Source organism: Mustela nigripes, chromosome 1 (genome assembly GCF_022355385.1).
Source record: "Mustela nigripes isolate SB6536 chromosome 1, MUSNIG.SB6536, whole genome shotgun sequence".
In the NCBI taxonomy this organism is placed as follows: Eukaryota; Metazoa; Chordata; class Mammalia; order Carnivora; family Mustelidae; genus Mustela; species Mustela nigripes.
Genome location: NC_081557.1, coordinates 242,580,567 through 242,604,916, shown reverse-complemented (window position 1 = coordinate 242,604,916; position 24,350 = coordinate 242,580,567). Strand labels below are relative to the sequence as shown.

Sequence of the window (24,350 nt, the reverse complement as noted above, 5' to 3'; positions counted from 1 at the left end):
GAGGGCCGGAAGCCTGTCTTAATCAACAATCTGTCCTTTCTTGTCTCTCTCTCGCCTTCACACCTCAGCAAGCTACATGGGGCTGCTGATTACACAGCTTGGGCTCCGCAAATGCTGAGAAGCAGAAATAGTAAATGCAGGTTAGAATGTTATCTGCAAATTGTTTGCAAGGAAAAATATCAGGACTCTTAATGTGTTCCTTTTGGGTATAAGGTATACATTTGTAAGAAAAGAAGGAAAAAGATTATCCTAAATTTCAAATACTCCTTGTGACTGACAAAATCTCCATGTGATTAGAGTCCAGGGGACCTCAAGTGCTGGACTCTAAGTATTTATTTGCCTTTTTATATGTTTATTCACCTTTATGATTTCCATAAAAAGTTTGTGTTTGTGTTGTCCTAGGGCACAGACAGAGAAAAAGGAAGTCACCCGTCCTTCAGAAGCGTGGAGAACCTCGGGAAAGTGGGACATACACAGGCAGCCATAGATACATATATACAAAGAAGTAAGTACTTAGGGCCAAAGAACTTATTTAAAATATAGTCAATACATGTATTGATACATATAATATATATATTAATGGTTGATGAAGTTACAATAGATTTTGTAGAAGATGGAACTCTAAGACTTTCCCCAAACACCTCTCATCAGTATGCATTTCCAGAGGAATTTTACTGTGAAACAGGTATTGGGGTGAGATATCCCAACATAAGAGGCAAGGAAACCTTCAGTTAATCAGAATTTATTAATTTTGGGGGATCAATTTTGAGAATTCTGAATAGTGTCTGATTCAAAGGAGAAAATGGAAAGATAACACATTAAAGCCTCCAAGCATTGCAGAAAAGTCTTTGTTCTTATCCTTGGTTAGTACAACACACTGATTTTATGTCTCTCTCTATATATCTATTTATTGATTTATAGAGAGGGAGAGAGAGAGAAAGACAAGGGGCAGAGGGAGAGAGGAATCTCAAGCCAGATACAGGGCTTGATCTCATGACACTGAGATCATGACTGAGCAGAAATCAAGAGTTGGACGCCGACTCAGCCACCCAGGAGGCCTGAATGTATTAATTTTAAAGAAAACTTTCTTCAACGATCTAGGGTCTTGCAATGCCCCAACATCATAGTATATATGATTTTCGTGTTAAAATCAATTTTCAAAATGTATTTAAAAAACACTTCTAGGGGCGCCTGGGTGGCTCAGTGGGTTAAGCCTCTGCCTTCGGCTCAGGTCATGATCTCAGGGTCCTGGGATCGAGCTCCGCATCAAGCTCTCTGCTCAGCTCTCTGCCTCTCTGTCTACTTGTGATCTATGTCTGTCAAATAAATAAATAAAATCTTAAAAACAAACAAACAAACAAAAAATTTCTAGTCAGTGGGAATGTAGTGGTGAACAAAACAGTTCTTTTGTTCTTCCATGCTTACATTTTCTGGCATTTAAACCCCTCTGTTATATCACTATTTTCTTGTAAAATGTTTTGGCTAAAGAAAGAAGTATTGGAAGATGTTTTTGGTTATCTAATGGTTTTGTTCTTGGCTTGTGATCAATCGAGATTTTATGTTATGATGGCTACTTTGTGAATCGTCTGTGGATCGTGAAGGTAGCAATAATGAGTATGAGAGCCCTCTTTGGTGAAATTGTTTCTCCCTGGGAAAAGAATGTGTTTTTCAGAGTTGCTAACAAGTGACTTAGTGAGCCTGACAGGTCCCTGTGCGTGCTAAGGGCAGATACAGCAACAATGTTGTGTCAGCTCTGTTTTCATTTTCATAGGAACTATGCCTTGCTTTTAATCCTATAAAGATAATTATTAAATAGTTGTTCTGACCAATGTGGCCTCTCAAAGTAATAGTTCAAGGGAGGAGGCATTAAAGAAAGACCATTTGTATCATTTAGCTCTTGTCTCCATGAGAAGGTTGATGGTTGCCTCTCTGAGCTTGGGGATGACGTAATAATATCATCAACTTCCATCTGTAGAACCCTTCAGTATTGCTTTATATATATTTTATTATTTTTATTGCTTTGTATATATTGATTTGTTGTTTTTGTTAGCTCCCCGGAGAGAATCATTACAATGGGTAGGGTGGGCACTCTCATCTCCCTCTTACAGGGCAGGGAACAGAAGCTTAGAAGGATTTCTGCCAAGGTCTCGCTGGCAGTTTGGTGAAGAGCTAGGGTGGAGCCCAGGTCTTTGCCAAGCAGGAGGTGGCTGTTTGCAGGCACGGGCTGCCTCCCGGCAGGGTAGCCCGCAAAGCCTGTTCTACATGGTTACACAACTCCAGGAACATCATTAAATTTGAAGCCACAACCTTAGCTCTGCAACTAAACAGTAAGATTGGGCAAGGATTGGAAAACATTCTTTTTTTTTTTTTCTTTCTTTCTTTCTTTCTTTTTAAAGATGTGTTTATTTATTTTAGAGACACAGAGGACACACAAGCAGGGGGAGAGGTCCAGAGAAAAGGCTCCAGCAGATTCCTTGCTGAGTGTAGAGCCCAATGCAGGGCTCAATCTTACAACCTTGAGACGATGACCTGAGCTGAAATCAGGAGTTGGCCGCTTAACCGACCGAACCACCCAGGAATCCCTGGAAAAGATTTTATTTATTTATTTATTTATTTATTAAGATTTTATTTATTTGTCAGAGACAGAGGGAGAGAGAGCAAGCGAGCACAGGCAGACAGAGAGGCAGGCAGAGGCAGAGGGAGAAGCAGGCTCTCTGCCGAGCAAGGAGCCTGATGTGGGACTCGATCCCAGGACTCTGGGATCATGACCTGAGCCGAAGGCAGCTGCCCAACCAACTGAGCCACCCAGGCGTCCCTTATTTTATTTATTTTTAAAAAGATTTTATTTATTTGAGAGAGTGTGAGAGAGATCACAAATGGGGCGGGGAAGGACAGAAGGAGAAGCAGATTCCTGACTGAGTAGGGAGCCTGATGCAGGGCTCTGTCCCAGGATTCTGGGATTGTTACCTGAGTTGGAGGTGGAGGCTTAACTGACTGAACCACCTAGGCGCCCTGGAAAACATTATTTTATTCTATTTTTATTTTATTTTTAAAAAATATTTAATTTATTTATTTGACAGAGAGAGAGAGAGATTACAAGTAGGCAGAGAGGCAGGCAGAGAGAGAGATGGGGGGAAGCAGGTTCCCCGCTGAGCAGAGAGCCTGATGTGGGGCTCGATCCCAGGACCCTGAGATCATGACCTGGGCCAAAAGCAGAGGCATCCAGGCGCACCCCCCCCCCTTTTTTTTTAAATTTTTGTTCTTGCACAATATTCTATTTAAAAACATTATTTTTTCCCATTAAAAAATAAATTAGGGGTGCCTGGGGGGCTCAGTTGGTTAAGTGTCTGGGTTAGAGCCCCAGATTGGACTCCCTGCTCAGCAGGGAGTCTGCTTCTCCCTCTTCCTCTCTCCCTCCACCCCTCACTGTATGCTTTCTCTCTCAAATAAATAATAAATAAAATATTTTAAAAAATAAACCAGGAGAAAATACAGAACAACACAAAGAAGAAAGTAAAAACACTAATCATCTTTCCACTAAAAACTTAACATGTTTAACATTAAGGTGTTTATCTATGCACATATACATAATTTTTAATAAAATGAGATGATACTATAAATATTATTTAATGATCTGCTTTTTCTGCTTAACACTATATCATGAACATTTCTACAAGTTGTTTAGTGATGTTCTTTAGAGAAAAAATATCCAAGTTTATCCTTTTATTATAAAATTAATACATGTTTATATCTAAAGTTCAAACAATATAGAGAACAACAGACTAGTTCAGAGGTAACTGTTGTTTACAGTGTCATCCATATAAGTTCTGGACTTTTCTATGAAGTCTGAATTTTACTAGTTGCATTAACAGATTAGACTCCTGATGGAGAAGAGAGCATCATTTATTTTTAAAGGTACATATTTCTTTTTTTTTTTTTAAGATTTTATTTATTTATTTGACAGAGAGAGATCACAAGTAGGCAGAGGCAGGCAGAGAGAGAGGAAGGGAAGCAGGCCCCCTGCTGAGCAGAGAGCCCGATGCGGGACTCAATCCCAGGACCCTGAGATCATGACCTGAGCCAAAGGCAGCGGCTTAACCCACTGAGCCACCCAGGCGCCCTAAAGGTACATATTTCACTTATTAGAGTCACTATAACAAATAACATACAAAGCCCAAACACATCATTTATAATAATCTTTTGGAACTTTCACACAGAATTCCACTCTAGAAAGCACCTATATCCAGGAATTCTATACAGAGATGGATCATCTTCGGCCATCTTCGAATAATTTAGCAGTGCAGGTGTTCTGACCTGCATAATACATAACCATCCTTGTTTAAAGTTCATACTTTAAAGTTTGCATACTGGGCCTGGGTGGCTGAGTGGGTTAAGCCTCTGCCTTTGTCTTGGGTCATGATCTCAGGATCCTGGGATCGAGCCCCACATCAGGCTCTCTGCTCAGTAGGGAGCCTGCTTCTCTCTCTCTCTCTTTCTCTCTCTCTGCCTGCCTCTCTGCCTGCTTGTGATCTCTGTGTGTCAAATAAAAAAAATAAAATCTTTAAAAAAAAAGAAAAATAAAGTCTACGTATTACGTCAGCCTTGCAAAATGAATTTCTCAGTTCAGTTTTCAATTTTATCCAGAAGTAGTTTCCTGCTTAGGAACTACTCAATACAGTCTGTGATAGATCATAACATAGTAGTGATGGTAGTTCAGTGGGATTACAGGAGTGAGATTGCTGTGTAATCTTTGTAATTATACATAAGTAAATATGTATGTGATTTAAGGGACTTACAAATTAGTCAAGTATGCCAATGACATTAGTAGATGACAGAATTTTATCTTGATTTTAGCAAGGTAAAAAAAATGCAGTTAATAGAGATGCAGGGGTACCTATTCACTTAGGGGACAGTAATAATGCCTGATGTCTAGCAGGCATTTGATAAATATATGTTACATGTTAAATGGACCAAAGAACCCAACTGAAGAAAAATTGGCCAAGAATAGTAAAATCTAATTTATGAAGAAAGCTGAATGACCAATAGGCATATGAGAGTTTTGCAACTTTACTCATAAATGTGCATCAAAAGCACAGTGCAAACAAGTTTGCACTCATCATATTGGGGAAAAACCTTAAAATTTGGCAACATGAAGGGTTGGCCAGGATGTTGGGGACATGACGTGTTTGTATAATGTATAAAATGAAGCTCAACTTTGGGCAGCACTTTGGCCAGCCCCACTAACCTGACACTAGAATAAACAATTCCACTTCTGGGTATAGACTTAAGAACGACTCTCGCACAGGTGTCTAAGGAGGCATGCAAAGGATTTTACTACAGCACTGTTCACAATAGCAAAAAAAACCTGGAAATAACCTCACTCATTAATAGAAAGAGGAAACACACATAGAAAAAGGGAGCAAAATATGATATACAGAGTCTGCAATATTTACAAACAGTATTGTAAAATGTGTATATTAGCATAAATAATTTTAAACATAATTTTGAGTGAAGAAAGCAAGCTGTGAAATTATACACAGATGAGGACACAGCTCCATATGCTTTAACATGTCCCAAAGTATAACGTGATTATGGAGGCTCAGGAAGCTGGTTGAAAGGAGGGAAGCTGGTCTGCTAAAATACACCCCAAATTTACAGTGGCAGCTGCTTCCGGGAGGTAGGGAGGGGGGACCGCAAGAACGGGACTGGGAGGGGAGAGCTTCTTATGGGGCTTTAACTTAAGGTATAAAGCTTTCTTGTTTTTCATAAGCCATAAAAGGTGTGGACATAAATTTGACAAAAGACGAAAGGTCACAATTAATTCCTGGTGGTGGAACCACGGATGATAAAATTTTTATTCTGTTTCACATTGTAAAATCAAGGTCCCTATGTGTACCTGGTAAGTCATCAATTTACAGGACACAAAATTTAAAAAGTACAAACTACTCCCTTTTGCATTCCTATTGCCCAGTCCTACCCATGGTTCCCTTTCTTAGAAGCAAGTAATCCCTGGTATGACATTCTTGTTACATCTCTCCCTCTCTTCACACACACACACACACACACACGCATACACATGCACACACACATGTGCGCGCGCACACACACAGACGCACACACATGCGTGCACACACACAGACACACACACACACATAATACATATATCCTTTTCTCCTGCCCCTGGTAGTGTATTATATCTTGGAGGACTTTCAATACCTGTTCATACAGAAGTGCCTTCTTATTTTAATGACTGACTGCAGTCTATTTCACCCTACAGGACATCTTTTTGGAAGGAATAAAAGGATAGGACGGGAGGGAGAAGAGGGGAGAGAAGGAGGTTGGGACCCTGCTGCAGAAGAAAGGGTAATAATTCAGTAGACAATGGTGAAAATCTGGAAGGTTCTAGAATAGGAACATAGTAGTTTATGCTCCTTTCAAGGATTAATTTGGGAGTACTCCGGAGGCTGGATTGGAGGGAGGGTGAGGCTGGGGATGAAAAAACTGGCTAAAAGACTGGTGGAAGACAAGGGGTAACAGGCCCCCGACAAATTCCGGTGGTAATTAGGAGGAAACAATGGGCGTGCGGGCAGGAACAGACGCAGAGCGGAATAGGTAAGATTCGATGAAGTGCCTGGCAGGAGGGAAAGAATCCCAGATGACTAATTCCGAGTTCTAAGGGAATTGAAGTGACTGAAATTTCAAACAGCAATTCTGCGAACAGAAATAGGAATGTCTGGAAGAAGAGCTGGCTTGACAGGGAAGGAGGAGAAAATCTGCAGGCGCACTGGACACAGGGATCTGAAGGGGACGCTTCGGAATTTAAATGGAAGGGGAGGGACAGAAAGTCAGTGGAATGAATTAATGAATGAGCCATAGCAGAGGAGCTGGGGAATGTGCTCAGAGCTGGATGAGTGAATTGGGACATACTGGCCTAGAGAAGAGGTCGAACTTTTATTTATTTATTTATTTTTATGTAAGATTTATTTATTTGTCAGAGAGAGAGAGAGAGAGAGCGTGCACAAGCAGGGGGAGCAGCGGGCAGAGGGAGAAGCAGTCTCCCCGCCCAGCAAGTAGCCCAATTTGGGCCTGGATCCCAGGACCCTGAGATCATGACCTGAGCCGAAGGCAGAGGCTTAACCCACTGAGGGGGTTAAGGCATCCGGGGATTGAACTTTAATGCAAGAAAATGGGCACACGTCTGGGCACCTCAGTTCCTGAGCAGTGCAGGATGCTGTGTGGGACTGTACACAACGCTAATTTCTGTGTATGATATGGAAGATGTATCCTTTGTGGTACTATTACTACAGATGGAAGGACCCAGGGAAAACAATTGTAGGGGGCCGGGGCTCCCATGCTTAGGAGCTGTTCTGTGAGGGGGAGGTACATGCATAAAGGCCTCCAAAGGCTGAAGGAGCCATAGGACCAAAGAAAAAGGCTGACAAGTCCAGCTTGACAAGAAATGGCTTATTAAGGAGACTTCTGGGCAGAAGTATGTCTTGGGCCTGTCTCAGCAACCCCACCTCCCCTGAGACCTGCTTCTCTAGCCCTAGAGGCTGGGAGCGCTGCCGGTCTACGGAGGAGAGAATGTTTAAAACCAGGTGTGTGTCTTCCATCCAATTACTAACCAGACCTGAACCCGCTTAGCTTCTGAGACCAGATGAGATCAGGGTGAAATAAGTCAATCAGAGAAAGACAATCATCATATGATCTCATGCATATGCGGACTTTAAGAAACAAAACGGAAGATCATGGGGGAGTAGAGGAGAAAGTAAAACAAGATGAAATCAGTGAGGCAGACAAAGCATATGAGACTCTTAAGCATAGGAAACAGACTGAGGACTGCTGGAGGGGAGGCGGGTGAGGGAGGGGGTGACTGGGTGCCGGGCAGGGCATTAAGGAGGGCACGTGATGCCATGAGCACTGGGTGTTATATAAGACTAATGAATCACTGACCTCTGCTTCTGAAACCAATAATACTTCATATGTTAATTAGTTAAATTTAAATTTTAAAACAAGTACAGGTGTGTGTCACAATCCTATCTCCAGAGCAAATCAAGGACATTATGCCAAGGGCGTGCTTAAGGGTGAGGGTAAACAAAAAGAAAGAATGTGGGGTGAGGGCTGCGCTCCAGAAGGCTTTCCGGTCACAGAACGGTCACCGGGGTGGATTTGTCCAAGATGGCGCTTGTCTGGTTCACCCGGGAGCTTTGGTGGCCCAGAATTTGCTAATTGATGGAAAAATGAGATTCACAACCACACTACCTTTCCAGTGTGGATCATCAGATCCGAGTGTCCTTACAACTCTAACTCATGGCACCAGGATTTATGGATTGGGAGGAAGTGCTAGAGAGAGGAGACAGGGAAGGGGAATTCAGGAGAGTTTGGGGTCCTGGCAAAGATGATCAGGAGTCGTTCTACCATCATTCTCTGCTCTGTGGTCTCCGGCTTTCATTTCCCCATTCATTCTCTCCACAAACATCGCTGGGTGTTTGCTAGGTTCCAAGCACAGCTCTAAGTGCTGCAGATATATAGACGAAACACGAACCAAAACTATTCCTTCCCTTAAGGAACTCAGTTGAGGGGAAATTACAGAAAAATCCTTTCTGGTATTTTTCCTAAGGACAGTTGTGGATTCAGAATTTCTATATAGTTGGGGCTTAGGAGCAGATCTGATGAGAAGTGCGGCCTAGAAATGAATCTTAAAGGTAGGCTTAATTGTAAAATCTACTGTTTTTTTTTTTTAAGGTATTATTTGGAGGTGAGTTGGGGATCCTAAGGCCTATCATTGGAGGCTAAAAACCCTCCAATACCATCCCTTTGCTTAAGTTGCTGTTTTAAGACAAGCTTTTTGAATTTATGTCCTTGCATTGCCCATAATTGGCTGCATCCAAAAGACACACTCTCATGGAGAAGACCACCCTGATAGGAACAAAGCAGGACAAAGAAGGGTCACTTGGGGGCATCTGGTGACCAAGTTCCTGTAGGACGCCTTTTATAAGATGTGCAGCAAGAGCTTGAGCTCTGTGGGGTGGAGCTTTTACATCCCAGCTCCACAATGAAAGTCATATGACCTTGAGCAACTCCTCTAACCTCTCTGAGCTCCATACCCTCCCCTGTGAAATGAAGAACAGAAAGCCATGCCTCAGGTTCTTACATGGGTTCAACGTGCTGACCTCATGGAAGACCTGGCCTCTAGCAGACACTCAACAGACATTTCTTTCCTTTTTCTCATTGTCCCTCTGGTCAGAAAGTGGTCCAGTGATACGGAGAACAGGCAACGCACAGAAGTTCTTTCTCATATGCCTGTTCTCATCCTGCCTAAAACTGTTGCACCAGGTGGGAAAACGGTTGGTCTGTAGGGATTGCCTGATGCATTGTGTTCTCTCACGCGTTTGGTTTTTTCGTACCGTATAGCTTCTGCCAGGAATCTTGCTCCACATCGTAATAGGCTTGGCAGGTGTCTGCTCTGTCTCTAAGCCTGCCCTCGTCTTGCCTTTTCTGGAAGCTTTATCTCCGGCCCCTGCAGAGGATTCGGTGCATTTCCTCCTGGCTGCTGCAGCATCTCCAAACCCCGACCTACCTCTATGTGCTCGATATTGGCTGTTGGACCCCCTGCTCCCTTTCCACCTTTAGTTTCCTAGGACTGCTATAATGAACGCACCCAAATTGGGTGGCTTCAAAGAGCAGAAATGTATTGTCTCTGTTCTACAGCCAGAAGGACCCCATAGAGGTCTAATGAGGGCCAGGGTCTCTCTGAAGGCACCAGGGAAGCCTCCGTTGCATGCCTCTTCCCCCTTTCAGGTGGCCACAGGCATTCCTTGGCTTGTCAATGCATTATTCTAACCCCCCATCCTCTCAGTGTTCTCTGTGTATCTCCACAGAGTCATATGTGTGTGTGTGTGTGTGTGTGTGTGTGTGTGTGTGAGGGGTTGTCTGTGTCCAAATTTTTCCCTTTTATAGAGGCATCAGTAATACTGGATTAGGACCCACCTAATTAAAAAGACCTCATTTCCAAATGAAGTCACATTCTAAGGCACTGGGGCTTAGGACTTCAAGATACCGTTTCTGGAGGAGACAATTCAACCGGTAACATACCCTTCTGCATTCTGCATTCTGGAGGAGAGAACTGCCCTCTATGGAAGGCATCTGCCTGCTCTCTGAGGTCACCCAGTGTGGAACCCCAGCAGGGGTGGGGGAGGAGGGAGACATGAGGTCAGGGTGTTGGGTGCCCTGGTGGTATCCTTCCTGTGGGCTTGCCCTGTGCTGGCTGTCTCCCTCAGTGTTAAGTGACATTACTGCCTCATGACTCATTACTCTACACACTCCCTCTCCTTCCAGGGCTGACGCCCATTCCCTCTGCTTGTGTTTGGAGCCTAGGGGTGGTAACTGGCCACTAGAAGCCCCCGGGTTACTGCACTGTGCTTTCTGTTTGCCTTTCTGTTTGGAAATAAACCTCTTACAGAATTACCCCACTTTGTGTATATCTTTGTTTTCTGTTGAGACTCTAAAGATAACCTCCATCAAAGGTGTTACTTACCTATCAAATATCTTATCTGTTTTATTAATCATATATGCATTTCTTTAAGCATGTGTCATGTTGTATCATAGCACTTAACACATTTCCTGCTGCTAGTAGCTGTTGAACAAACATTTTTAGTGGAAATGTTTATTAGCATTCTCCCTAGGGAAGGGAGAATGGGAGGAGAGAATGGAAGGACTAGAGACACCATGTGGCTTTTTCATCTTAATTTAGTTTTTGGACAGCGTCAGATTCTTCTCCCAGGCTTGGAGTCAATTCCAAGGCCATCCTCTATGTGCTTGCTCAGTGCAAACATCTCTGCTGGGTGCTGTGTGGTCATTCAAATGTGGATGTTTCCTTCAATAATTTTTATCAGTGAGTGGACCAATGTGGCTAGAAGTTAGCAAAGCAGTGGATGTCTCTTGGGGTTGGGGTTGGAAATAGGGCATTAAACTAATGGAGGAGGCTCAGGCTAGCTTCTGCAGATACAGGAAGACAATCGATGAGCAACAGTATGGGCCAACTGAGATGCCATGGCAAGAATTTAAAAGGCATCTAATCCAATTTATCCTGTACCTGCTACCAGAGTAATCATCCTAAAGTACCTTGGGATAATGTTTCCATGCCTTAAAATCTTCTATGACTATTTCTTATTGAAATAGAGAAGGAACACCTATTTTGCCAAAGTCTTCTTACTTCCCCATACTTATTTCCCCCAGGTTCTCTGTGTCCTCTAGTTAAACTAGATGAATCTATAATCTCCTGACAGCTTCTTTCCCATTCCCATGAGTTTTCTCATGAATTCCTCTTTACCCAGAAAGAAAGGCTCTTTCACCAGCCTACTTCCGTCTGTTCCATCCTCTCTTCTCGTGCACTCATTTCCGTTCAGGCTTAGATCTTTGCCTTCTCTTCCCTGAAATCTGTGTTTCCCAGGCTTCGCTGCTTTGTTTTGGCTTCAGCTACTGGGGGGTACTTGTGGACGATGGAGGGCAGAAGTCAGAGGTGAAGTCATTTCTTCCACTCATTCTTTGCCTCCTGACGCATCTCCCACAATAATTCTGTCTTCCAGCCTGGAAGCGCTGGTTTTAGACTCTAATAATCTCCCTTTGCCCTGCATGTCTCTTGCTCTAGGACAGGGAGACGGCCCTGTTACTGTACATCTCTGGGTTTTCTCAGTTTCCCTATTTAGGTTTTCCAGTGCTTTTGATATTACCTCTCTCTATTGAACTGTCCGATTTCATCATTTTTCTAATTAGACCCTGATTGTCGACCTTGCTTCTATACTCTGCCATCTTATGAACTTCTTTATAATCTAGCTGAAAGGGATTTTTTTTTCTTTTTTAAACCACCCCCTGCTAGAGTTTAAAACATACCTGTTATTCCAGTATCCTTTTTTTCTTTGACTATAACACTATGAAAAGATCTACAAATTTTGAAACAAAGAAGAAATAATCTTGGAAATTAAAGAGATGATTGACAGTCATGAATACTTGCTTTTGTTCCCTTCATGGGCCCAAACCATGTGTCTGGTGTGGTGCTGTCGTCTTCTGTCCTGCTACTAGTTGTAAGCTCTTTATGGCCATACTCCTCTTTGGGCTTCTTTCTTACAGCAACTGGCAGAGAACTTTGCAAATAGGATTTAGTATCGAAATGGACATAGACATTAATTGCTTGCTATGTGTATTTTCATTTTCTTTCTTTCTTTTTTTTTTTTTAAAGATTTTATTTATTTAATTGACAGAGAGAGAGAGAGATCACAAGTAGGCAGAGAGAGGGGAGGAAGCAGGCTCCCTGCTGAGCAGAGAGCCCGATGCGGGCCTCGATCCCAACACCCTGGGACCATGACCCGAGCCAAAGGCAGAGGCTTTAACCCACTGAGCCACCCAGGCGCCCTGTATTTTCATTTTCATTTCATTTTCTAGTTATTCACTGCAAACATACAGAAAGAAAATGAATTTTTACATTGATTTTTGTCTTGAGACCTTGCTAAGTTTACTTATTTGTTCTAGTTGTTTTTTTTTTTTTTTGTAGATTCTTTAGGATGGTCTAATACACTGTCATGTCATCTGTAAATATAGTTTTATTTCTTCACAATGTGGATGCTTTTTATTCTTTATTTTAAAATATTTTGGGGGCTGTGCTCGCTTCAGCAGCACATATGCTAAAATATTTTGAGGACTTATTGTAAGAGAGCTAGGACAATGTTGAATACCTCTAAAATATCCTTGCCTTTTTCTTGACTTTAGGGGGAACATGTTCAGCCTCTCATTATTAAGTATGATGCTAACTACAGCTTTATTGTACATGTTTTTTATTGGGTTGAGGAAGTTTCTTTCTATTCCTAATTTGCTAAGGTTTTATATTATGAATAGGTGTTGAATTTTGTCAAATACCTTTTCTTTATCTGTTGAAATTATCACATGACTTTTCTTTTTTCTATTAATATGGTGATTTTTACAGGCTATTTTTCATATCAAAGTCTGTATTTTTTTTTTTTTTACAGATTTTATTTATTTATTTGACAAAGAGAGACACAGTGAGACAGAGAACACAAGAAGGGGGTATGGGAGAGGGAGAAGCAGACTCCATTGAGCAGGGAGCCTGATGCTGGGCTCCATCCCAGGACCCAGGGATCATGACCTGAGCCCAAGGCAGATGCTAAATGACTGAGCCACCCAGGCACCCCGGAAGTCTGTATTTCTTAAGTTATGAAATTGAATTTGGTATAATAGTTGTTTGAGGATTTTATCTTTGGAAATTGATTCTCAGTGTTTCAGATTTGTAGGTCTGAAATGTCAGAGAAGTAACAACAACCTTGAAGCCTTTCCTGACAGTTATTTCCTCTCTCTCACTACTGTATTCAGAATTACAGATATGGCTGGGGTAGTGCGCCAAGGGCCCATAGCATAGAGCCCTATTGCATTAAGTGTGATTCAGGAATTGCTTGAAACGGAATTACATAACGGTGCTTGGTAAAATTGTAGATTCATGTGCACAAAGTCGTACTTTTTCGTACTCTGAAAGCAGGGCTCTTGTATCTGAATTTTAAACGAGTTTCATAGGTATCATTCTTACTGAATTCAGAGAACCACTGCTGCACAGTTAATTATGTCTGTATGCGTGGATTTGTGACCAAGGATATGTACCCTATCTTTTTTGCTATTTGATACAAAAGAAATCCTATGAATCTGATTGTAGAGATGTTAAAATTGAATAAGATTCAACTAGTAAGTGGTAGAATCAGGATTTGAACCTAAAACAGAGCCTGATGTTGAGCAATAGCATGGACGGCTTCCTGGGCATTCATAGCTCTTGTTCCAAATTAATTTTGCCTGAGCTGTCCGTAAGATTTTCCCAATCATTTGCTTTGCTATATTTCAGTGCAGTTTTTCACATTCCCACCGAAGTGAGAAATTTTTGTGATTCAGGTAAAAAGTGAAAACTGAAACTTCCTTTCTAAAAGCAATTGTTTCCCTGAGGCGCCTGGGTACTTTAGTCGGTTAAGTGTCTGCTTTGGTTCAGGTCATGACCCGGGGTCCCTGGGATCAAGCCCGGAGAGTTGGGTCTCTGCTTAGCGGGGAGCCTGGTCCCCCCCCCCACCGTCGCTGCTCCCCCTTGCATTTGCTCTCGAATAAATAAATAAATAAATAAATAAAAATAAAATCTTTATCAAAATCTCTATGGTTGACAGGCATGTTTAGAATGATGACATTTCAAATTAGTAGGGAAAAGATGGATTATTGACTAAGTGTCATTTTAGAATATTGGCTAGCCATTTAGAAAATATGAAGTTAAATCTCTACATCAGACCTTACACCAAAATAAATTGGAGGTGGATTAAACTGTTTTGAAAAAGGAAACCACAGAAGCATTGAGGAAAATATGTTGATAAATAATTTTAAGGTCTGGAGTGGAATTTTGAGTATCTTTATTTTTCTATTTATATTTTCTCCTTTTTTTCCTAGAGTGAAATTTGTATTACTAGAGTGATATATGTATTAGATATGATATAGGTATTAAAATGTAACTGTGCAATTAAAAACAATTTTTTTTTTCCTATGTAAAAAGCTTAGGCCAAGAAGTTATAGGACAAGAGATCTCAATCTTCTTTTCTTAGGTACAAGCAAGGTCCTGGCTTGGTTTGTTCGGACATATTGGATATTTTATGTCTTTGTTTAACCTTTAACTCACAGAAACTTTTCTGTCTTGTGATGGATGAAACAAGCATATGTTCTCCCTTTCCTAGTCAGGAGGCATGAGGTCTCAGAGGGAGCGTTCACTGATGTCAATAGCAAATCAGCATGCCATAAATATAGCCACAATAGTCACATCCATTCAGATACTGAAAAGGAGTCAATGAAATAACTTTCTTCCTAAAAAGTGCTGCTTCTTAGTCAAATTTAGTTATATTTTAAAACATATGCACATTTCATTAACATCACCAAAAATCTCCATTTACTTTTCGACTACTGGCTGCTCTTTATTTTCATCATTGTTTAGACGCCAGAGTTAAATATAGAGCACCATCGATTGCTATCCTCACTTGGAGATTTAACTTTTGTGAAAAGCAATTCGTTTTTTAATGTCTCTTAGTATAAAGAATGAGGTGTGCTTTATGCACGTTTCCACATCCTTTGATTGCTTTTCTCTCTCTCTCTCTCTCTTTTTTTTGTTTGTTTGTTTTTTTGCTTGTTAACGACAAAGTCAAGTTTGCTGTCCAAACCCGAAATCATGGTCGAAAAATAACGAAGGAAATAAAAACCTGGAGGGCAGGCCAGGAGCTTGTTGTGTGTGTGTGGCCGGGGCGGGGTGGGAGTGTGTGTGTGTGTGTGGGGGGGGGGGGGGGGGGTTGTAGATGACCAGCTGTCCAGAGAGGATAAGGCGGAGGCATGGAAGGTGCTGAAACCATGCCATGCACCTTCAGTACAAGAGCTAGTAAACCGTAGCACTGTTCTTGGAGCCAGAGCCGTGACCAGATACTGATTTTTCTTTTTTCCTGCTGAGACCTGACACTTTAAGAGAGTGGGGAGCCTTGTTCGGGAGAAAGGCGGCTGGGATGCACACCCGGTGTCCATTTCGAGGGATTTTCCTGGACCTCAGGCTTTCCTCCACGCGCCTTTGGAGGAAACATCCCCAGGGATGAAATCCCCAGAGGGCAGCGCTGTGACCCCAGCAAGCGGAGATAGGAGGGGCGTCTTAGGCACAGCTGCGTCCCTTGGGACAGACAAAGCCGCCGTTGTAACCTACGCACAGGCGCACGGTTCGCGGCCACCAGGAACTTCTCCAAGTTGCGGGTGACGAGGCTGCGGCACACTGGAGACCAGGGGATGAACGTGAGCAGGTCCCCAATGCAGCGGGCGTCCTCGCTGGGTCCCGGCAGAGCCTCACCAGAAAGGCGAGGAGCGCGGTGCGCCTGCGCGCCCTTTACCGCGCCTCCCCAAGAGCAAGAGGTTGGGCTCGAACCCACTGCGAGGTAGGACATACCTGAGGGAATTCAGGATCTCTTGGTTCTTGGCGTTCTCCTGAAGCCTGAAATGCAAGCACGGGAAGCCGAGCACGATATGTATCAGAGTAATTTAGAGGACTTGCTAAAAATGTGGATCGGTCGCAACCTTTTTCACTCCAAAGTTTGAATACCGTTCAAGAATCTCCCCACCCCACCCCACCCCGCCTTTTTTGAATGCTTGGAGACATTTACAAATGATTACATTCATTTTGGTGTTTTATTTTACTACTTTTTTTCTTACTTGTTTGATGTGTATGTGAGGTCTCTATAGCTCTGTTCTATGACTACATTGCCTGAATATTTTAAAGCTGGGGTAAACCCAAAATTTAAAAAAAAAAAAATCTGCACCTCTGTTATATTTTTGAATTTTTAAAAAATACACACAAAAAAACCTCGCTAGTGGTAATTAAGGGTTTAGGCTACATCTGTATTCTATTAAAGAATAATTTCCAGGGCGCCTGGGTGGCTCAGTGGGTTAAGCCGCTGCCTTCGGCTCAGGTCATGATCCCAGTGTCCTGGAATCGAGTCCCTCATCGGGCTCTCTGCTCAGCAGGGAGCCTGCTTCCTCCTCTCTCTCTCTCTCTCTCTCTCTCTGCCTGCGTCTCTGCCTACTTGTGATCTCTCTCTGTCAAATAAATAAATAAAATCTTTAAAAAAAAAGAATTTCCAAATAAAATCATTATGACAGTCTTAGATAAATGGTAGAGTAGAAGTTTTGTTTATATATGTAAATAATAAAGTCTTTCCACTAATGGGTTTTTTTTTCTCTCTAGATATTAAACTTACCATGAAGAAAAATATTATCAATACATGGTACTCTTTTGTAAACGTTCCCAATGTGATTGCTCCAGATATTGAAAGCGAAATAAGAAGGATGGAAAATGGAGTGGGCAGGTAAATCCATGTATTTTTTCATGCATTTTAAAAAAATTATTTTTATTAACATAAAATGTATTATTTGCCCCAGGGATACAGGTCTGTGAATCATCAGGCTTACACATTTCACAGCACTCACCATAGCACATACCCTCCCCAATGTCCATCACCCAGTCACCCTATCCCTACCCCCCCACCCCCCAGCAACCCTCTCCATGCATTTTTTTTTAAAGATTTTATTTATTTATTTGACAGACAGAGATCACAAGCAGGCAGAGAGGCAGGCAGAGAGAGAGAGAGAGAGAGAGGAGGAAGCAGACCCCCCCGCAGAGCAGAAAGCCCCGATTCGGGGCTCGATCCCAGGACACTGGGATCATGACCTGAGCTGAAGGCAGAGGCGTAACCCACTGAACCACCCAGGCGCCCCTCCATGCATTTTTAATACCAGCCACCATTCTTAAATATAACTAGGTTTAATTTCAGTTTACCTTTTGTGACCTTGATCTTTGTAATTTATTTAATTTCATCCATTTATTTATACTTTGAAATAGCATAACTTGTCTCACAAATGAACATAGATATTATTATGGTCATTATTTAGGAGCATTTATGTCAAATATTTCCTTACTCATTGGCAAGGCCTTTTCTTATGGGACATTTCAAATCTGCAGAGAAAGCATTGCCATAGATGAATGTGAAAATAATACAAAGTGTGAAATGCTAAATGTTTTAAAAGTATAATTTGAAGTGGTTACCTTTTATTATGCTAAGCAAAATAAGTCAATCAGAGAAATTATATAAACAATTACATAATTTCATTCATAGGTGGAATTTATGAAACAGAACAGGTGAACATAGGGGAAGGGAGGGGAAAATAAAATAAGGCGAAATCAGAGAGGGAGTCAAATAATAAGTGACTCTTAACTATAGGAAACAAATTGAGAGTTGTTGGAGGGGAGGTGGGTGGAGGAATGGGGTAACTGGGTGTTGGGCATTAAGAAGAGTGAGTGATATAATAAGCCCTGGGTATTATAGAAAACTGATGGATAACAGACCTCCGCCTCTGAAATTAATAATATATTATATGTTAACTAATTGATGGAAATAAAATAAAAGATGCAATAAAGTTGTTACCCCATAACTGAATAGAGCATGTATAAATGTGGTTGAATTTATTTTTTTGTGGGAAGAAATGTTATTACAGGCTTGTTCATAAAAATGTATAATGTGACCTAAAGCACGGATTCATACTTTCTATTTGAGAAATATTAACATTAATGAATGTGTCAAAAGAAATATGGAAGACCTAGAATGTTGTTTCCTTTTTTTTTTTTTTTTAGAGATTTTATTTATTTATTTGAAAGACAGAGATCACAAGTAGGCAGAGAGCCAGGGAGAGAGAAAAGAGAGAAAGGAGGAAGCAGGCTCCCCGCCGAGCAGAGAGCCGGATGTGGGGCTTGATCCCAGGACCCTGGGATCATGACCTGAGCCAAAGGCAGAGGCTTTAACCCACTGAGCCATCCAGGCGCTCTTTGAAAGTTGTTTCTTAATTACACACATTTTACTGCATTGTGCATATATCTTACCTAATTCCATGGATCCTGAAAGTTCTCATTTCACTCTAATTCAAAAGAGTTATATGTTAGTTTCAGAGGGTAGGAGAAAGGATGAAGCCATGGTCCTCCTAATGAGAAATGTTACTCCTTCATAATGGTGTAAAACCTTGATCTAATTCATCTCTGCCTCCTGTTGGACCATAGCTCCTTTTCTGATGATGATGAGGATGATGATGACAGCGCCTCCATGTTTGAAGAATCAGAGAATGAAAACCCCCATGCAAGGGGTTCCCGTAAACATAACTCACACAGAGGGGGGCCATCACAGAGGTGAGCACGATGTTCTATGCCTCCTGATCTTTTAAACTATTATGTAGATGAAAGAAAGGTATTCTACTCCTCCACTTCGTGCACTTGGCAAATGTTTCTGCTACCCAGGCCACTTCACAGGATCTTGGGAATAACTTGCTGCTTATCCTTTTCCTCTCTTGGGAAACTGTCACGACCTGATGATTATTCATATCCATGGGGGCCTTAAGTCACCAACGCTCCTGATGATCATTTTCCCTGAGACCTGTCTCTGTCCCTGAAGAACCTCATGTCACAGTCCTCTATGACTTTTCTTACCATGGATGTTATACAGATGATGACTATTGTGATTTCACTTTCCAGGGAGCAGTACCTGCCTGGTGCCCTTGCGCTTTTCAATGTTAACAACAGCAGCAATAAGGAGCCGTAAGTACATTTACAATAGAAAACCAAAGCTGTGCTTTTAAAGAACACCATTAAGAAGGTAGGAATGTATCTGAATCTGCTGCAGAGGATATCTTTATTAGGAAAACTCTATTTGATACAATGGCTATAGTATTTTACTATTTTGTTATTTGGTTATTTATTTCTGAAAAAAGTGGCTACCTATATTAAAAGCAGCATGTATGTATGTATGTATATGTATGTGTTTGAATACATACAGGAAGCCATTGTCTGTAGTGTCAATGCAATTGCCCCTCCTTGTGGACAAAAAGAAATGAAATATCAGTCATCCTTTCTATTCTAGGCCAATATATCCCCAGGTCAAGTTCCTTAGGAGACAATCTCTGAGAGGGAGGTGTGTGTGCAAAGGTTTACTGGGAGTGCTCTTAGGAATGATTCCCAGGAGAGTGGGGAGCAGGACTGGGCAGAGGGAGAAGTTGAACTTCAGGGGGGGTAGAGTTGCTATGGGAAGCTCTAGAGGAGGGATGACCCTTCAGAGTTGGGTCATAGTTAGGCAACAGGACTGGGCCTTTGCACATGCTCAGTCATTGGGTGAGGGCAGCCCATAGGATGGGGGGCATAGCTTTGAGTCTGGTGGCCTCCATCAGCCAAGGCCAGCCAAAGGAGAGGGAGCTGTGAGCTGTCAGTAACCAATACTTTTGGCCAGTGGGGAATGAGTGCCAGAGTTCTGTGCACTAATGCATCAGGACAACACACTTCTTGCAATGTTCGTGTCCAATTTCTTCATATAGAAAATTCATCCTATGCGGGAATATACCTCCTCCAGGAGTCCTGTTCTTTTTTCCTGAGAAAGCTTATAAAAGGATGGTTAATGAGATAAACCTAGGTCCCTGACAGCTGCAGCTGGTCTTGAGGCTTTAACTGCAATTGCTTATGCTCTCCTTTCCTACACATTCTAGAATCCTGTCACCTCTGGTCAGCACTTCTGCTGGTCTAGATGATTTACTTCATGGGATGAATGATATAGACTCTTCTCCCTAAAGAATTTGGGGCCCTGGTCATCACCATACTCTTCTTGAGCTATACCTGCTCTATTTGTCCATTTACCACTAAAACTGGGCTGAAGAACACCAAAGACACCAGAGCAGATCACCTGTGTGCCAAATATACCCCTCCCCTACACACACACACATTGTACAACAGCAACACTATCTAGTTGTGATGAAAGAAGTCAGTTACTTTTGCCAGTATGGTGACTCCCTTTCTTGCCTATCAATTTTTGGGGGGCTCAAAGTGCCTGAGGAGTAGTCACAGCTTAATGTTTAATGAGACACTAACTGTGTTGCCTGGAAGACACGTGATCCATCTGGAAACCTGTAGTTCCACAGACCATAAAGTTGTGGGGATGAGAAGGACACACTCATGTGAGTCTCTCCTACTTAAACTCCTTGTTTCCCAGACCCATATATGGCTATTTCCTTTTACATACCAAGTAGTTGATGGTGCACCTTTTGAAGCTGTGTTATTTGAAGATTGACTTTACTAATTATCTTCTAGGGTCATCTCTAAGTAGAGCTATAGTGTAGACACAGCCCATTTTGACTTGTATGCAGATGTCAGGCTGAGCCATTCATAGACCATGCTCCTTCAACTCCTCCTGTAAGACCCCTGCCTATGGCCATGGTGAAGAGCTGAGGGATAGGTGCTGATACAACAGTGGTAGAGCACATGGTGGGGGGGAGTTTACTGTGCCCCATGCTTGAGCCCAGATATTCCACTTCATCATGGGATGGATTACTGTACAACCTTATCACTTACTAATTCTGGCAGAATCCAGCTCATGGTCAATAGCCATTTTCTGTCCCATGGTTAGTTAATCCTCTTTACAGGCCTTATTAACACGATGCGTTGATAGAGTAGATCAGTGTGACATTCTGAGGCATGTCCAGATGGTCCAGGCCCCTCTAGGCTGTGTCATGACATTGAGCAGGAGAGACAACATAGCCCGTGTGCTGCTTTCCATCTCGTAACTATTTCTGCTCCTCTTCCCTAATAGCGATTAAAAAAAAAAAATCACACACTCACCATGACTGACCCAGAACATTGGGTATATGGTCTACATCACACGAGAGCATTGTTTTTCACAATAGCCCAGGCATCTGCAGCTGGGGCTACTCTGTGGTTGATTTTGCCTTCGTCTACTGCCAGCTGCTTGTATCCATGTGGGTTTTGTAGGGAACAGACATTGAATGAAATGGTGGTGGGAGGGAACCACCAGCCCTGCCTGCATGAGGCCTTTAAGGATTGCATTTTCTTTCCTGTCCAGGATGCAATATGGTTTTCAGCCAGCAGGTGGGGGGCAGCTGGAGGGCTTCTACTTGTCCCCACCCCACCCCCGCACCCCATTATCGTCAACTCTTCTTCTACAAGCCAAGGAGCTTGTAGGGATGAGGGTTCTACCAATGTCCAAACATATATATTCCACTTTTACACTGAGGAACTGGAGAAATGACCACAGTGGGGGTCTTTAGACCCAGTGGAAGCCCCATAAGTCATATATTGTCAGTGATTTCATTCTTCAGTCAGTGATTTCATTTCTGAGCTGGCTCAGGTTTAGAAACTATGCTTGAGGTTATGACTTTTTATTGGGTTAAGTTGCTCTCAATCTTCTGATTATCCATTCCTGATCTGTTGTGACTGTATATGTTAAACAGTACCCTGACAAGCCAAAGGGATGTGCATCTATCTAGGAATAGATTCTATTAACCTCTTCCATAGCTCTCTGTGGGATAAGTCCTCTGCCTACCCCTGCTCCCCTTAATGTTAATTACAGTTATTGGACCCAACTCTCTTCTGATGAGTAAACACTGCCACTGATCGCTTATTCCCAGGTTCTGTCATCCCTATTGCTCTCAGGAAACCCAGTTCTGTACCCAGTTCAGCGTCTCCCACTATCAGCCCTAGCCCTGGCTTCCAGAGGACAGTACCACTGAGTTTCTCATTGATGCTGGTGCCCCTCCACCAGCACATTTCTTATCATTTTTGTGTCCTCTGAGCCCTCTGAGGGACCATAGTCAGCAAGTGGACTGTCTTTCTTATCTGGGATGTCTACTTAACCATATCACTTCTCTGAGTCTTTCTTGTACCTTCCTCTACCCTCTGCCATGGCCGTTTGTGATTTTATTGCACTTAGCATGAGCCGTCCCCTTTTCTGAGCTTCCGGGAGCCATCCAAGCAGCGTGTCAGCACCATTTCTTAGGATCTGTGCTAGGGTGTTAAAACCTGTATCACAAGGGTGTGCTCTCATAGCAACAAATTCTCCCTTATCCAGTTCTATGTTGTGTTGCCCTTTGTACATGACGACCTTAGGTGCCGAGCCCCTCCTCCTTGTCCATTCTGTTTCCTGCTCCTCCTCAATAGCAGCATTCCATTTCTGCTGGGCTATTCATATGCAGAATAAACTCATTTGTACATTTGCACCTGAAAGTTTTTCTTCCGATTAACATCCCCCCCCCCCCTTCTTCTCAACTTCTCCAACTCTTAACCTATACTTGGAGGCCTAGATCTAGCTCCCTCCCTGTAACTACCTCTCTGCCTACCCTCCTGGTTGTGAGATGCCTGTTCACTCATGTCTGAATAATAAACTTTCTTTCCCAAGACATCTGAGCCAGCGATGGCAACCTGTTTTTGACCTTAGATGTGCCTGCCTCCAGGTTTCATCCTTCAGCTGATAGGGAGAGAGCCAAACTGTAGGAAGAGGCCTGTAATCACATATTCTCCACTGCAGAAGAAATTGCATATAAAAAAAGGCGATCTCAAATCCAGTAAATGATTCTAAGAATTAGGGTTCTAGGGTGTGGAGCTTTCTGACTACTCATGAAAAATTGCCACAGTTAGGATTATCCCTCTAAATAAAATTGATGGCATTTTCTTGAAATTTTTCAAAGCTCTTACTCAATAATAAATAATAATAAATTATAATATATATTATTATATATAATAAATTATTATAAGTGATATCAAGAAACTTAAACTTCAAATAATAATTGTTTTGGACACCTGGAGGCCTTGAAATTGCACCCATGGTAGCTGTTGCTTCCTAAATTTCCCTTGTTGGGTTTATGCCTTTATCCACCTCCATTTCCTTCAATTTTTAACATGGACTAACCTAGGAAATTGTGTGTGTGTGTATGCGTGTGTGTGTGTGTGTGTGTGTGTGTTTTGTCATTGGGCTGTATGTCCATTTTTGTAGAACTCTCCAGCAGAAAACCAAATTTCTGGTCTCTGAGCATGGGTTTCTGAATTCAAGGCTCAATGGAGAGGAAAGTAAATAAGAATGGAAGTCAGAATGTAATTTGATGATGTGACTTGGACATTTCTTTTTTAGAGAGCCAAAAGAGAAAAAGAAAAAGAAAAAAGAAAAGAAGGGGTAAGTTAGACTTTGGCATGAGTAATCCCAGGTTTTGGGGCCCATAACATTTTTGTATCTTATTACTGACTACATCTCTCACTTTTCAGCAAATCAGATGATAAAAATGAAAACAAAAAGGACTCAGAGAAGAAAAAGAAGAAAGCAAAGGAAAAAGAGAAGAAAAAGAAAGAGGAAAAAGACAAAGATAAGAAAGAAGAGTAAGTGGCATTGAAGTTAGGAACAAATTTGTAATGGATTTTGAATGCAGGGTAATTTCCTGAAAGTTTATAGTTATGAAGCCTTGAGTAAAAGACTACATATGTTGTTATAAAATGTGAATCAATTTTTTTTAATTTCCTTAAAATGAGCAGTGGTAGCTTTATTAGTTTTCTCATCAAAAATTTTCAATGCTATGGTTAATTATCTTTCTGAAGCTCTGGTGAAGATAAATTTACCATTGAGAGATATTTAGGTTTCAAGAAAATTGTGTTCCTAGGGACTTAACATTAATTTTTTGAGTTGAAATTAAAAATGTAGCAATTTTATTAACATTTTTGAGTCATAAATACTGCGTGGCAAATAATCCAAAAGTAAGCAAATTTCCTTGCAAAAGCCATGCTTAATTTTGAGAGTAGATCAAATGCTTATCAGCACCAACCATTTGAAAAACACCCCCCCCTTGTTTTTTTAAGATTCTACTTATTTATTTGACAGAGAGAGAGAGTAAAAGCAAACACAATTGGGGGAGCAGAAGAGGGAGAGTGAGAA

General features: G+C 41.9%; 1 protein-coding gene across 1 annotated transcript in view; it reads left to right on the top strand.

Moving 5' to 3' along the window:
• The first annotated feature begins 421 nt into the window (after positions 1–421).
• Positions 422–24,350, top strand: part of CNGA1 (cyclic nucleotide gated channel subunit alpha 1) — a 31,254-nt gene continuing 7,325 nt past the window's right edge. The window contains exons 1-6 of the mRNA XM_059383519.1: positions 422–505; positions 16,799–16,919; positions 18,662–18,787; positions 19,130–19,192; positions 23,559–23,600; positions 23,690–23,800. Coding sequence (XP_059239502.1) covers positions 16,813–16,919; positions 18,662–18,787; positions 19,130–19,192; positions 23,559–23,600; positions 23,690–23,800 — 449 coding nt within the window. The 5' untranslated portion in view covers positions 422–505; positions 16,799–16,812. The remainder of the gene's footprint in view (positions 506–16,798; positions 16,920–18,661; positions 18,788–19,129; positions 19,193–23,558; positions 23,601–23,689; positions 23,801–24,350) is intronic.